The 15,484-nt window shown below is 50.5% G+C and overlaps 1 protein-coding gene across 1 annotated transcript; it reads right to left on the bottom strand.

Moving 5' to 3' along the window:
• Nucleotides 1–13,107: 13,107 nt before the first annotated feature.
• CHC_T00006687001 (hypothetical protein) lies at nt 13,108–13,245 on the bottom strand. Its single transcript, XM_005718820.1, has one exon. It carries the CDS (start codon nt 13,243–13,245, stop codon nt 13,108–13,110), a length of 138 nt encoding a protein of 45 aa, XP_005718877.1.
• Nucleotides 13,246–15,484: the final 2,239 nt, after the last annotated feature.

The following is a 15,484-nucleotide window of genomic DNA, read 5'->3' on the forward strand; positions in this document are numbered from 1 at the left end:
TGTCTTCGCCCTTCCTGGGACGATAGTTCTTACTATCAGGATTGTCGAAACATTCGTACTTCTTATGGACTTTGCGCTTGCAGAAGTGGCAGGTAAAACTGCGCTTTGTTCTCTGCATAGACTGTAATGCAGTTGACTTCTCTGCTGTATCTTCAGTAAAACCTTCCATCTCAACTTCTCGGAGAACCAATTGAGATATGGCCTCTGATATTCCTTTGCCTGTGACTTGGATGACTTCTCTTGAAACCTTGAAATCATCCGATAGGCCTCGTAGAAGGGCTCTCTTTCTTTCTTTTTCTGAAACGATATGTCCTACGGCAGCCAGTTTGTTCTCCATTTCACTCAGTAGATTGAAGTACTTCATTACCTTCTCCCCTGGCTCCATTTTGATGTTCTGATATTTGGACAGGTACGCATCGACTGATGCCTCGTAAATGACACTGTACATGGCTTCCAGTGTGTCCCAAACAACTTTGGGATCACGCAGACTTATGACCCGGGCGCTTGCAGAGTCATCAATGGTCAACAGTAGGTTAGAGAGCGCCACGTCCTGTCTGCGTTCAAATTTCGCGACGGCTTCCGAACTACCTGTAGATGGCTTTCGCTCTTCACCTGATACCACGACCCATAGTCCCTTTCCTCGCAATACAATCTCCATTTTCCTCGACCAGAGGAAATAGTTGGAGGACGTCAGCTTCTCAGTTCGGTACCTACTGGTATCGAAGGTATCCACTTGATCCGCCATACTGTAGCCGAACGAATTGACGTACACAAATTCCAACGGGACACTCGCAGCGGAGAACGAAACCAAAAAGATACAGCGTTAGCGTCGGCCCATAACCTATTGTGGTTACACCGTGTCCGTTTCCTTGTCTGTGCTTTTACTTGTTGTTCACACAGAGCATGTCACCGCTTCTACCAAGTGCGGCCGTGCTGCTGGAGCTTAAGTGCTACTGGCAGTGCTGACAAAACCCGAGGAGGAGAGTGCACTAATTATCTCAGCTAAAGAGGTGGTCCACTGTCTGCTTGCCTTGCAACCAGACAGTCGACTGTGATCCTGTAGTACCTCTATTATGTAGTACCTCTATTACGTAGTACCACATCCCATGCTGACAATACTGTCCTGTCTGGGTTGAGGTTGCCTACAGTACCAACAGTCCCTCCCACTTGCTACACTTTTCACTAAGGAGTCTCACAGAATTCAGGACAAGGTTCCATTTTAATTAAGCAATGACACGTCTAGCTAGACGTTGAAACCCATACAACCACTACCTCACAAGCGACGCTGTGTCGTATTAGTGCTTCCGCTTCCTTGCTCATGCTTTCTTTTCACATGTCGGGATAACTCCTGCTTTCTGTCATACGACTTGTCACAATCGGGACAACTGAAGCCAGTCCCATTATTATGCACGCCCTTTTCGTGTCGCTTCACCTCGGCTTCGGCGAAGAATCTCCCATCACATCCAGAATACCCACACTCAAACCGCCGTTCCCTCCTATGCACTCTCCGCCAATGCCTTTCTTTCTGGGTAGGATACTTAAATGAAACCGCACAGCCTGGCATGTCGCACTTCAAAAATCCGTTCCTCCCCCGTTCCTGATGGCCTCGCTCTCGTCGCTTTAGAGCTTCTTCTGCAATTAATATCGAATTGACGTTAGAGCTCCTGTACTCTTTAGCTATTTCCTTTCGTGGTTTCGATGATTGGCCCGGTTCCATTTTTTGTTGTTTTCGGTAGCTTTTCTTACTTGTGGCGTGTTGAGTGTGTTCTATCTTACAAGAGGGTCGCAGTTGTGAGTCGATTGAAGAAGACAAGAATTGACTCATCAGTATATATACTCGTCAAAGAGCATGCTTGTGTTCTATACATTACTTCTGTAAAAAGCATCATCAGCAGGATGGATGTTTCGAGGTATTTCCGGTCGCTCGCCCTTATTTGGATATCTTTGACAATGAAACCGGCAGTCGAATATATATATATATATTCGAGTACTAAACAAATAAACAAGGGATAAGAAGGAAATGCGACATTGACGACCTCTCAGGTGTCATGCAGGCTGACACGTTTGCCATGTCACATAACAAAAAACCTGTCGTTTAGGTCGACAATAGAGACAATGAAAAAGACTAACTTTTTAGTGTTTCTGCCCATTCCGACCGCTACGCACGTCAAACATCTTTACTCGAATTGCCTTCGCAAAATGGAGGCCAAATAAACATCCAAATGTGACTGACTATCTTCCCAGATGTATGAGCAAAAGATACGGAGCGGTTGGAAGTGAGCATATCACACTCGTTTGACACAAGATTATTTGCAGGGCGGCGGAGTGGACAAGGAAAAAATATTTCTCCACAATAACTAGTCCAGATAGAATCGTATTTCCGTTATAGAGGTACTAATTTGAACCACATTTCAAGCTCATGAACCCGCACTGTTCCCTTCCCACCGTAAACTGCCGGGATAGAAAATCCCTAGGGCACTTCCGCATCGAAAAACCACATCTCCATCTAATTTTTCCTTGCTCACGCTGCCGTCTTTCATACGACTTGGTGTCAACCTTGTGCGATATGGTGACTCTCGACCACTCCGCACCCTCTGTCTACAACCGGGGGAGTTTTCAGTAGAGATTTTCATGTTCCTTATGGGCGTCAAACACGCGAACATAGCACAAGTACGGCTGTTCGAAGTCCGTAGCGTGCGGTCTGAAAGAATTAAAAAAGTATTCTAGTTGAATGCCTCTGCTGTCAGGCAAAACCACAAGTTCCTCGTTCTATCACGTGAAAAGCGTAGCTCGTGTGAGACATGAGAGGTCGTCAGTGTCGTATCGCTCCATTTTAGTGCTTATTTGTTTCTTTTTTTGGACTTGGATATCTACATTCGACAACTGTTTTTATGTCAAAAGACGACGAAAGAAGGGTAAGCGACCGAGAATGTCTCAAAAGAATCGTCCGGGGGATGATGCTCTTTACATAAGGAATACATAGAACACAAGCATGCTCTTTGACAGGTATAAATACTGATGAGTCAATTCTTGTCTTCTTCAAACGACTCACAACTGCGATCCTCTTGTAAGATAGAACACACTCAAAACGCCACAAGTAAGAAAAGCTGCCGAAAACAACAAAAAATGGAAAGGGGCCGATCATCGAAACCACGAAAGGAAATAGCTAAAGAGTACAGGAGCTCTAACATCAATTCGATATTAATTGCAGAAGAAGCTCTAAAGCGACGAGAGCGAGGCCACCAGGAACGGGGGAGGAACGGATTTCTGAAGTGCGACATGCCAGGCTGTGCGGTTTCATTTAAGTATCCTACCCAGAAAGAAAGGCATTGGCGGAGAGTGCATAGGAGGGAACGGCGGTTTGAGTGTGGGTATTTTGGATGTGATGGGAGATTCTTCGAGGAATGCGAGCTGAAGCGACACGAAGAGCGCGTGCATAATAATGGGACTGGCTTCAGTTGTCCCGATTGTGACAAGTCGTATGCTAGAAAGCAGGACTTAGGCACACATATGGAGAAGAAGCATGAGCAAGGAAGCGGAAGCACTACACAGCGTCGCTCATGAGGTAGTGGTTGTTTGGGTTTCAACGTCTAGCTAGACCTGTGATTATTTCATTAAATGGAACCTTGTCTTGAATTTTGTGACGCTTCTTAATGGTAAGTGGCCTTCAGTTGAACCTAGTCTATGACGGGAACAATATGTTTTGGAAGCTACCAAATGTCAAAACAATGGAGGCTCTGAATTGGAGCGTCCATTATGTTGTCATGTTGTCATTAGAGGGTTTACGCAACTGGATTTCGTTAATTCTACTGGATTTCGCTAATTAGAGGGTTTACGCAACTGGATTTCGCTAATTTGACACAGGTTGGAACCTCCGACAGCACCACAACTTTGCAAACGTTGTGTGAGCCTGACGTAGGCCGGGCAAATCCTTCAAGGCGTATAACTGCAGAGTGCCAATCCAATCGCACCACTGCCGCACACACTTTCACGACACGCACGCCAAGCGCCCTTAGTAGAAGGTTCCTAGCAATCCACGGCTGCGGCCCGGCCTCATTCCGCGCTCTCGTGCGCGGTTCGCGGCAGGAGCGGCCGGGGGGCGCTGCTGTTGAGCCCGGCCTGTCGGCTGTAATTGTGTGGGGCTAACCACCCAATGAACTGGCGCCACGGGCGCCGACGTCATGGGTGATTGGCTGAGGGTGCTTTGCGGCAGTGTAAGGGATCATTTGTAGTCGACAAGATTAAAGGAGGCCCTGGCCGCGGGGGGCTGCCCAACGGCCCTGTGGGCCGTTCCTGACGAAAAGTTCGCCTACTAGTTCGTGTCTACAGGCGACGCGGCCCACGGCGATGTACAGTACCCTTGGTACCGTAACGGTACAGTACCCTTCGAAGGGTAGTCAGCGACTTTGTGTCGTCCGGGGCGAGAATCTGGTCGACTTCAAATGACGTCGGCAGCCAATCACCGATGACGGCGGCGGCCATGGCGCCAGGTCATTGGGTGGCTGGCCTTCACCAAATTACAGCCGACAGACAGCGCCCCCCGCGCTCTGCAGCATGCCCATGCAGCTCTGCATCATGCCCGTGCTGCTCTGCCGCGCGCGCCGCATGAGAGCACGGAATGAGGCCGGGCTGCAGCCACGGATTGCTAAGAAACTTCTACCAACAGCGCTTGGCGTGCGTATCGTGGAAGTGTGCGCGGCAGTGGTGCGATTGCATTGGCACACTACTTCGACTACGGCTATACGCCTTGCAGGATTTGCCCCATCGTACGTCAGGCTCACGCAAGATTTCCAAAGTTTTGGTCCAGTCGGAGGTCCAAATTGCGTCAATGGCAACATGTCAACAGAATGGACGCTCCAATTTGGAACCTCCATTGTTTTGACAATTTGGAGCCTCCAAAACAAATCGTTCCCGTTCTAAGTTCAACTGAATGCCACTTTTCACTAAGGAGTCTCACAGAATTCAGGACAAGGTTCCATTTTAATTAAGCAATGACACGTCTAGCTAGACGTTGAAACCCATACAACCACTACCTCACAAGCGACGCTGTGTCGTATTAGTGCTTTCGCTTCCTTGCTCATGCTTTCTTTTCACATGTCGGGATAACTCCTGCTTTCTAGCATACGACTTGTCACAATCTGGACAACTATAGCCAGTCCCACTTTCATGCACGCGCTCTTCGTGTCGCTTCAGCTCGCATTCCTCGAAGAATCTCCCATCACATCCAGAATACCCACACTCAAACCGCCGTTCCCTCCTATGCACTCTCCGCCAATGCCTTTCTTTCTGGGTAGGATACTTAAATGAAACCGCACAACCTGTCATGTCGCACTTCAAAAGTCCGTTCCTCCCCCGTTCCTTGTAGCCTCGCTCTCGTCGCTTTAGAGCTTCTTCTGCAATTAATATCGAATTGACGTTAGAGCTCCTGTACTCCTTAGCTATTTCCTTTCGTGGTTTAGATGATTGGCCCGGTTCCATTTTTTGTTGTTTTCGGTAGCTTTTCTTACTTGTGACGTTTTGAGTGTGTTCTATCTTACAAGAGGATCGTAGTTGTGTGTCGTTTGAAGAAGACAAGAATTGACTCATCAGTATATATACCTGTCAAAAAGCATGCTTGTGTTCTATGTATTACTTCTGTAAATTGCATCATCAACAGGATGGATGTTTCGAGGTATTTCCGGTCGCTTGTCCTTATTTGGTCGTCTTTTGACATAAGAACAGTTGTCGAATGTAGATATCCGAGTACTGAACAAGCAACAAACAAGCATTAAAATGGATCGATACGACACTGGCGACCTCTCAGGTCTCACATGAGCTACGGTTTTGATGTGATGGAACGAGGAAATGTGTTTTTGCCTGACAGCAGAGACATTCAACTTGAAGACTTTTTTTATTCTTTCAGACTGCCCGCTACGAACTTCGAACAGCCATACTCTTGCTATGTTCGCGTGTTTGGCGCCCATAAGGAACATGAAAATCTCTACTGAAAACTCCCCCGGTTGTAGACAGAAGGTGCGGAGTGGTCGAGAGTCAGCATATCGCACAAGTTTGACACCAAGTCGTTTGAAGGCCGGCGGCGTGAGCAAGGAAAATTAGATGGAGATGTGGTTTTTCGATGTGGGGATGCCCTACGGATTTTCTATCCCGGCTGTTTACGGTGGGAAGGGAACAGAGCGGGTTCATGAGCTTGAAATGTGGTTCAAATTAGTACGTCTATAACGGAAATACTGTACAATTCTATCTGGACCGATCACTATGGAATAGCAATTTTTCCTTGTCCACGCCGCTGCCCTGCAAATAACTTTGTGTCAAACGGGTGTGACGTGCTGACTTTCAAAACCGCTCCGTATCTTCTGCTCCCACATCTAGGAAGATAGTCAGTCAACATTCAGATGTTGTTTTTGGGCCTCCAATGTGCGAAGGCAATTCGAGCAAAGATATTCGACGTGCGTAGAGGTCTGGATGGGCCGAAAAACTAAAAGTAGTCTATTTCATTGTCTCTATTGTCGACCTGAACGACAAGTTTTATGTTATATGACATGGTAAACATGCCAGCCTGCATGACACATGAGAGGTCTTCAGTGTCGTATCGATCCATTTTAATGCTTGTTTGTTGCTTGTTCAGTACTCGGATATCTACATTCGACAACTGTTCTTATGTCAAAAGACGACCAAATAAGGACAAGCGACCGGAAATACCTCGAAACATCCATCCTGTTGATGATGCAATTTACAGAAGTAATACATAGAACACAAGCATGCTTTTTGACAGGTATATATACTGATGAGTCAATTCTTGTCTTCTTCAAACGACACACAACTACGATCCTCTTGTAAGATAGAACACATTCAAAACGTCACAAGTAAGAAAAGCTACCGAAAACAACAAAAAATGGAACCGGGCCAATCATCTAAACCACGAAAGGAAATAGCTAAGGAGTACAGGAGCTCTAACGTCAATTCGATATTAATTGTAGAAGAAGCTCTAAAGCGACGAGAGCGAGGCTACAAGGAACGGGGGAGGAACGGACTTTTGAAGTGCGACATGACAGGTTGTGCGGTTTCATTTAAGTATCCTACCCAGAAAGAAAGGCATTGGCGGAGAGTGCATAGGAGGGAACGGCGGTTTGAGTGTGGGTATTCTGGATGTGATGGGAGATTCTTCGAGGAATGCGAGCTGAAGCGACACGAAGAGCGCGTGCATGAAAGTGGGACTGGCTATAGTTGTCCAGATTGTGACAAGTCGTATGCTAGAAAGCAGGAGTTATCCCGACATGTGAAAAGAAAGCATGAGCAAGGAAGCGAAAGCACTAATACGACACAGCGTCGCTTGTGAGGTAGTGGTTGTATGGGTTTCAACGTCTAGCTAGACGTGTCATTGCTTAATTAAAATGGAACCTTGTCCTGAATTCTGTGAGACTCCTTAGTGAAAAGTGGCATTCAGTTGAACTTAGAACGGGAACGATTTGTTTTGGAGGCTCCAAATTGTCAAAACAATGGAGGTTCCAAATTGGAGCGTCCATTCTGTTGACATGTTGCCATTGACGCAATTTGGACCTCCGACTGGACCAAAACTTTGGAAATCTTGCGTGAGCCTGACGTACGATGGGGCAAATCCTGCAAGGCGTATAGCCGTAGTCGAAGTAGTGTGCCAATGCAATCGCACCACTGCCGCGCACACTTCCACGATACGCACGCCAAGCGCTGTTGGTAGAAGTTGCCTAGAGCAATCCACGGCTGCGTTCCGCATGCTCATCCGCTGCGCGCAGCAGAGCGGGCAGGGGCCACTGCCGTTGAGCCCAGCATGTGGGCTGTAATTTGGAGAAGGCCAACCACCCAATGAGCGGGCGCCATGGCAGCCACCGGCATCGGTGATTGGCTGACGATGCCCTTGCGGCAGTGTAAGTCGTCATTTGAAGTCGACCAGATTCTCACCCCGGACGACAGAGTGGCGGACAGTGCACGGTACGTCGCCGTGGACAGCATCGCCTGTAGACACAGCCCCCCGCGGACAGCCGCTCCCGCTCCGCATCTCGTTGCCGCGATGCGCTTCCACTTGCCAAGGCCCGGCGCCAGTCGCCGCTTGTGCGCGGCGCGCGAAGCGCACCCACAGTGTAGGATTTCTCGCGAAACACGCGACTGGGATAGCAAGAGTAAAGAGGGTTTGATGTTCATTAACCCTTCCGCCGAGTTGATGTCTCACAACGGTGGGTGCTCGTGCAATCGAGCCACCTCACCAGCGGGGCGCCAAACGCTAGTCTCTCTTCTCCTCTGCCTCTCCTCCGCCTCTTTCTCTCCCGCCGCTCCGAGTCGGCATTGCTGGACCGCCTTGTTGGACACCGGACAACTCACGTTTTCAGGCACCCATAAAGTGCTCGCCTCCTGATGAATCGTAATCCTCATGGGGGTGTCTTTACTCGTCGCCGCCGTCTCGTGGGTCTAAGTACCGCTGGTGACAGACTGTAATGCTGACAGTCTGTCCTTGCGGTCGGTCACGCGCGCACCTGTCAGCGTCTGATGAAGAGAGTTGCGGTCCGTCAGTCCCGGGGGACGCTGAGGGGTGCGCGTGAAGGATGTGCCGGGGTGCACTTTCGGGTCGGGGCTGCGGGGTTCATGTGGTTGGATGATGTTGCAGATTTCTTGAAAGCGGATGGGTCCGAGCGCTTTTGTGAATAGGTCTGCTGGGTTGCCCGCGGATGGGATGTGTTGCGCAGTGATAGCGGCGCCTTGGATGTGATGTTGCAGGTGGTGGTGCCTGACATCGATGAGCTTCCTTCTGCGCGTGGGGGCGGAATTTTCCGCGACTTGTATGGTCGATTGGTCGTCGATGAATACTGTCGTGGGGTGCTGTTGTGGGTGCTTCATGTCCCGAAGCAGCCGACGAAGCCATAGCGTCTGCTGGGCGGCGAGCGAGGCTGCGATGTATTCAGCCTCGCAGGTTGACAGGGCTACGACGTCTTGTGGCGCCGATGTCCAGGCTATCGGGGAGTGGCCGATAGTGTGTATGATGCCCGTGAGCGACTTGCGGCTTTTGGCATTTGCATAATCTGCGTCACTGTATGTGCGCAGACATATCGGGGCTCGAGCGTGATACGAGATAGCCTTGCTCTTGGTGCCCTTGAGATACCGGAGGAGCCATTTGAGCGCGTGCCAATTTGCTTGGCTCGGTTGCTTGCTGTGTCGCGTCAGCTGGTTGGTGGTGTGGTACGCGTCGTAGCGGGTGCTGTCGACGACATACCGTCTCCTAGAATGGAGCGGTAGTGGGTGGCGAGCGTGGGTGATAGGGGCGCCGTTTGGTTCTCTACGTTCTTGTTTGGCTTTTGCGGCGCGGGGGTTGTTTTTGGATTGCAATCACACATGTTGTGTTTTGCAAGTATCGTGCTTATGGTCTGTTCTTGCGATATGTGGATGCTGCCTTGTGCGTCGCGTGATATTTGCCATCCGAGGTACGTATGAGGGAAACCGAGATTTTTGATGTTGTACTTTTGCTTGAGGGCGGTGAGTAGTTCATCGATGAGTGCTTGGTTTGAAGCGGTGACGAGGAAGTCGTCCATGTTTACAGCGAACAGCAGTGTGCCCGTTGTGTGTGTCTTGGTGAATAGACATGGATCGCTGTCGCATTGCTGATAGCCTTGCGTGATGAGGTGTTTCTGAAGGCTGGCGGTGTAACGGTGGCCGGCGGATCGGCCCCCGTATAGGTTGCCTATTAGTTGTCCCGCTTTGGTGCCGTGCTTGAGGTTGCCGTCGAATCGGGGGAGCTGTCTCACATAGACGGGGAAGCGGGGGTCATGTGTCTCGTGTAGGTAGGCGGCCGTGATGTCCATGTACTGTAGAGGCCATCTGTGTGATGCCGCGATTGCTAGGATGGTGCGCACTGACGTTTTCTCTGCCATGAAAGTAGACGTTTGTTTAGGGTCGAAGTGTTTGCCTGGCTGCATGCGGTCGCCTCGTATGGAACATCGTGCCTTTCGTTTTGCTATTTTCCTTGTTGGTGTACGTTTGTATCTGTACGTCATCGTGAGGGGTATGAGTTTTTCGTGCGGGGGCACGTCTGATGGCGGTATCCATTTTATCGTGGTCTGTTGGTCCAGCATGTCTAATTCAGCGTTGTGTGCGGTCTCCCATTCTGCCGCGTCCGGGTACTGCCGTGCTGCGTGGGCATGGCGTGGTGCTGTTGTGGTTTGGTCGATGGTTCGTGGTGGTGGTGTGTATCGGTGCTTGTTGTTGCTTTGTGCTCGCGGTTTGGGTCTTGTCAGTTTGGTTTTGAATGCGTGCGTTGACGTGTGTGTGGGGTCCCGGTGTCGTGAGTATGGTTTGAAGTCGATCGCTCGGATGACCCTGTATCGCGCACTGTTTATCGTGATGGTCATGATGTGCGTTTCCGATGTTGGGAACATGTATCGGACGGGTTCGCTGCGAGCTTGGAGTTTGGTTTTGTGTGCGTGAATTGGTGCCGTTCCGATTTGCCCGAAGGCGAAGATGCGTGTCATGCGCGCTGGTCTGCCGTGCCAGAGGCTCCACGGGCTTTTTTTGGTGACGCTGTGTCTCATTATGTTGTACTTGAAGACAACATCGCGTACTGCGTCTTCCCAAAATTGGGGTGGTAGTGACGCGTGATGAAGTGCTGCTTTGGCACTTGTGAACAGCGTTTTGTTGATTCTTTCGGCAATAGAATTTTCTTGTGGCTGGTGGGGGGTGTTAGTTATGTGCTGTATGCCGTGAGATTGATATGTCCTTTTTGCGTGCGTCGATGTGAATTCTTTAGCGTTGTCTGTCCTGTACGGTTGGGGGAGTTTGTTTTGTAGGGACAACGTGTGGAACAACTGCGGTATTATGGCGTTCACTTCTTGTCTCTTGCGAATGTAGTAGGTGACAAGGTATCTGCTGGCCGTGTCTATGCAGGTGAATATGTGTGCATTTCCGTGTGTTGACGGGGGTGTGATGGGGCCGCATGTGTCTGAGCTGAGTTGCTCTGCGATTTGTTGTGAATGGTGTGCGGTTGGGTGCGGCCGGGGGGATTGTCGAGCGTGCGCACATGAGGAACAGCTGATGGGTGGGGGGGCGCCTTGGAGGCTGGCTGGGAGGTTGGCGATGGTTCCTTCCTGTGCCATGCGTTGGAGCGCTTTGGGCGGGGAGTGGTTGAGGGCGAGGTGCCACTCGTACGCGGTTGCTGTGGTTTTTGTCAGTTGTTTGGGTGTGTGTGGATTGGGGTCGTGGAAGTGTTGTATTTTTGGCGATCGGGTTTTGGTGGGTGTGCGATTTGGCAATAGGTGTGCTGATTTTGTCGCTGATCGGGGTGGGGTGGCCTGTGCTGTGGCCGTTGGTTGCTTGGTCGTCGTGCGGTTGTTGGCTCGTGTTGGCATGGTGCGTGCACTTTTGGCTGTGTGTCGGGTGGTGCTTTTTCGGGGTGACCAAGCATAGGCGTGCAGTGATTTATTCCATGGAGCCGTGCCGATGACTTTGTTTTGTCTGTCCCTGATGTGTGCCGTATTTGTGTCAAATGTGACCGTGCATTTTCGTGATGCTAGAGCGTGGACAGATACTAGTGTGTATGGAATGTTCGGGCTGTGTACTGCTTTGAGGCGGAGGGGGTACCCCTTATTGGTATATGTCTGAATGATGCCGGCGTGGGTGCATTTCGTGGGTTGGTTAGTTGCTTTGAGGGATTTTGTGGGATGGGCGAGGAGCTTCATGTGTGGTAGGGGGCGGGATGTGTGCGTGGGATGCGCTGCCGAGTCTAGGATGAACTTACCCGCCTCGTCTTGGTGGTGGTCGGGCTCGGTGTCGGTGTCGTCCATGTTGAGCTCACTGTAATGCGCGTCGTCTGGTTCGAGAATGGCTCCTGCCTTGGCGGCGGGTCGCCGACGTGCTGTTTTTTGATTCTGCGGATTTGTTTGGTCTCGACATTCGCTGTCCGCGTGTTGCGGGTTCCTGACGCCCTTTGAGATGTGATGGCGGCAGGGGTTGGTGTGTCTTGTGGCGGGTCGGCGTATTTGCCGGGGTTGGGGGCGGCGGCCGTGGGTTGGTAGGTACGCTCGTGTTCTGGCTGCTGCTTGTGGCCAAGGGTTGCTTGGTTGGATGGCTTGACGGTATCTTTCGATTCGATTGTATTTGTGCACGAAGTCCTTCACGTCTTTGGGTTGCAGTGACAGGAGCTGGAGTCCGATGTCCACTGTTGTTGGGTTGTGTTTGAGGCCTTCGATCATGTATTCTACTGTTGTGCTCTGTTTGGCGATGTCGGGGTAGCGAGCCGCGATCACCTGCGCCCTAATGGTCTCATGGCGTTGGACGTATTCATAGATTGATTGGCCTGGTTCGATGTGACACTGTTCCGCTAGTTGTTTTAGGTACAGGTGGTCACTCGCATTCGTTATGTCGAGATGGGCTTTGAGCTTCTCGAGGATGTCATGTGGTGTGGGGTTCTCGTCAGGCATAAGAAGGAGGTTGATGATGTCCGCTGGTATTGTGGCTAGCATTTTGCCTAAGAGTTTGTGCTTGGCGTGGAGGTAGGATTTTCGTTCCTGCTCATCGTCTGGGGTCGGCGGGTTGCCCTCGATATGTTCGATTGCATCTTGTGTGTAGGCTGCGGATTTTATGGCCAGGAGCCATGGTCCATAGTTAGATCGGTCGAGCTTGGGGATGTCCTTAATGTCCATGGTGGTGAGCGTGTGAGATCGTTGTTGCCTGGGAGGAGGGATGTAGAGAAGGGCTGCTGGATGCAGGAGGTTGGGTGTTGATGAGGATTCGGAAAGGGGGCGGCGGGGGCGGGTTGTGATGCCTGTCTTTCCGGCTGGTCTGTTTGCAGACGCTCGACGGCTGCGAGTGCGTGTAGCGCGATCCAGTTTGCGTTCAGTTGATGGTGTGTCGTAGTGGTGCGAAGTGGGCCATAACCTGATGAATCGTAATCCTCATGGGGGTGTCTTTACTCGTCGTCGCCGTCTCGTGGGTCTAAGTACCGCTGGTGACAGACTGTAATGCTGACAGTCTGTCCTTGCGGTCCGTCACCTCCCTTCCAACTCAAAAACCAGCCTGTTAAGACACGCCCTCAGGGCGTGTCTTAACAGGCTGGTTTTTGCTTTGCCTTGCCCGGTTTTGCCAGGAATACTTTTAAATTCTTAACAAATACCGTATGCTTCTTAAGCCCTTGCTTTTCTTAAACACATAAATTAAAACGTAGGAGCCACTCATAGCACGCCAAATCACTTCTTTGGGCAAAGGAAAGCAAACCGCAGCAAAACGGGGCATGTTTTGACACACCCTGAGGGCGTGTCTTAACAGGCTGGTTTTTCACCCCACCACACCCTTGACCCTCCCTCCGAACACCCCGCATCCACTTCCTTCCAACTTGTACCTCATCCTGCGCGTGCTCCGAAGACACACGCAACAGAAAACCAACGTTCCAACTTCTAACAACTGTTCCTCGACTTCACCTGCCACCTACCTTTCCACAAACCCTCCTTTTGGACCTCACAACTCCACTCCAAATCCAGCCCAAACCCCAGCTCCTTCTCCGGAGCCACCGCTTCCGTTTATTACCCATATGCCAGTCCGCCTTTTCCCTTTTCATAACTCGTTAGGGCCGATCCGTTAGGCATCGCGGGCCTCACCGGGACGGCGGAGCAAGTCGTCCATCTTGTTATCGCTCTCATTGATCGCCACGACGCCTATAAGAACAACAACGACTTGGCCCTCGAGATGATCGAGCCCTACAAGGCGCTATCTGAGGATGCCATCTCGCTGGGACATGACCCGCATCTTAACGTCATTCAAGACCTACACCGGAAAATCTTAAAAGGCAAGATCGACAGGGTCTCCGACTTTGTCAAAAAAACTCTAAAAGAACTCCAGGATGAGCTGAAAACCCCAAAGAGTAAGCTCCGTAAATTTTCGAAAGCCGTCAGCGAAAGAGACATTCTTGTCGAGCGCAAGCAAGATGCAGCAGAACAGCGTAAAGAAGTAGAATCGGCAAGCGCTTACCTCAGCCTCTACGCCAAAATTGATTCCGTTGCTACCAACAAGGACGTATTCATGCCTTGCGTGTGGGCGCCGAGAAACCCCGATTCCGTGTATATTGATTTGAAATTGCGACAAGGTCATGGGGCACAGGACACATGCGAGAGACAGCTCAAGGCGGCGATACTACGGACTGACGGAAGCGCTCAAGTCGGCGCTTTTGCAGTGGGACAGGGGGGTGTTGGGAAGACATGCGCGCTGCGGGCGATTGCACACGACGAGGAGGTAAGAGCTCGTTTTCCTGGAGGTGTGTACTTCTTGACCCTTGGAAAGATGCAAGCGTTAGGCGATTGATGCAGCAATTTTGTCTTACCGTCAACGCAACAAGAGGACATAGCACGGCCGAGAAGATGCGTGAACAGACGGAACTGGAGGAGGTGCTATCGTTGCTGGTATCGTGGTTTGGAGACCGGATATGTCTTTTCATTTTCGATGACGTATGGGCACGCAATGGTATTACCAAGGGAATCTTACAGCAACTGTCTGTTCTGGCAAGAAATGGTACGGGTATGGATAGGGCGACGAGCGGAATTATGTACTCTACTAGGGATAGAGACTTGACGCTAGTTGGCCAATAAATCGCGTTCGGTGCGCGAGTTTCTCGAGGATCTGATGCAGAGATGATGTTTCGGCAGGCTTGTGGGCCTCTTTGCGATGAAGAAAATAGCTCATGTTCCGAGAAGGCCATTCACGCGATATTGGACATGTGTGCAGGACTGCCACTGGCGTTGAATGTTGCGGGAACGAGTGTGAACTACATGAAGAGCCAACGGCGCACAACAGATGTGTCGAGTATATGGCAATTGTATTTAGACAAAGTTAAGAATCGGGGAGGACTGTCTAGCGACAGCCCAGGTGATGGGTATTCTTCGCTGAAAGCAATGCTACTATCATCTATCGATATTTTGGAATCGAATTCGAGAGCCGATGGAGATGAAAGGTGCCGGCTATCGTATAGGGAAATGCACCGGGGATTGTGTGTTGTTGTGAAATCCAGGGGGGGAAGATACAAAAGTATTCTTCCAGTGTGTGTGACAATATCCAAAGGATGGTCGTCTCGCGCAGAAGCGCACGGGGTCTCGCGTACGAACGCGGTAGCAAATTCTTGCCAAAGAATATCGTGAATACTCACAGTTGGTGATTTATTACGTGCCCTTTCTTCTTCTTTTCCTGGCTCTACAAAGCGGTAGGGTACATATATTTGTCAGTAACGAGGACGCCGCATCTCTAAGAGTTGCGCTCGCTGTCTGCATTATTTTCTGTCAGCTCTCCGAAATGCTGTCTGCTTCTTCCACATTATCAGCAACGAGCTTCTACACGTGTTATCTGTGTCAACGTATCCCATCTCGCACACGTGTGTCCGTTGTGAGTACACACGAGTGTTGACGACTGACAAGCGTATGTGTTTCTCTACACACCCGCAATTTTCTTGTCGGAGGACAACACCTGTTTGTGCGGCGGGGCCATGACC

Source organism: Chondrus crispus, genomic scaffold, assembly GCF_000350225.1.
Source record: "Chondrus crispus Stackhouse genomic scaffold, scaffold_5, whole genome shotgun sequence".
NCBI classification, from domain to species: domain Eukaryota; phylum Rhodophyta; class Florideophyceae; order Gigartinales; family Gigartinaceae; genus Chondrus; species Chondrus crispus.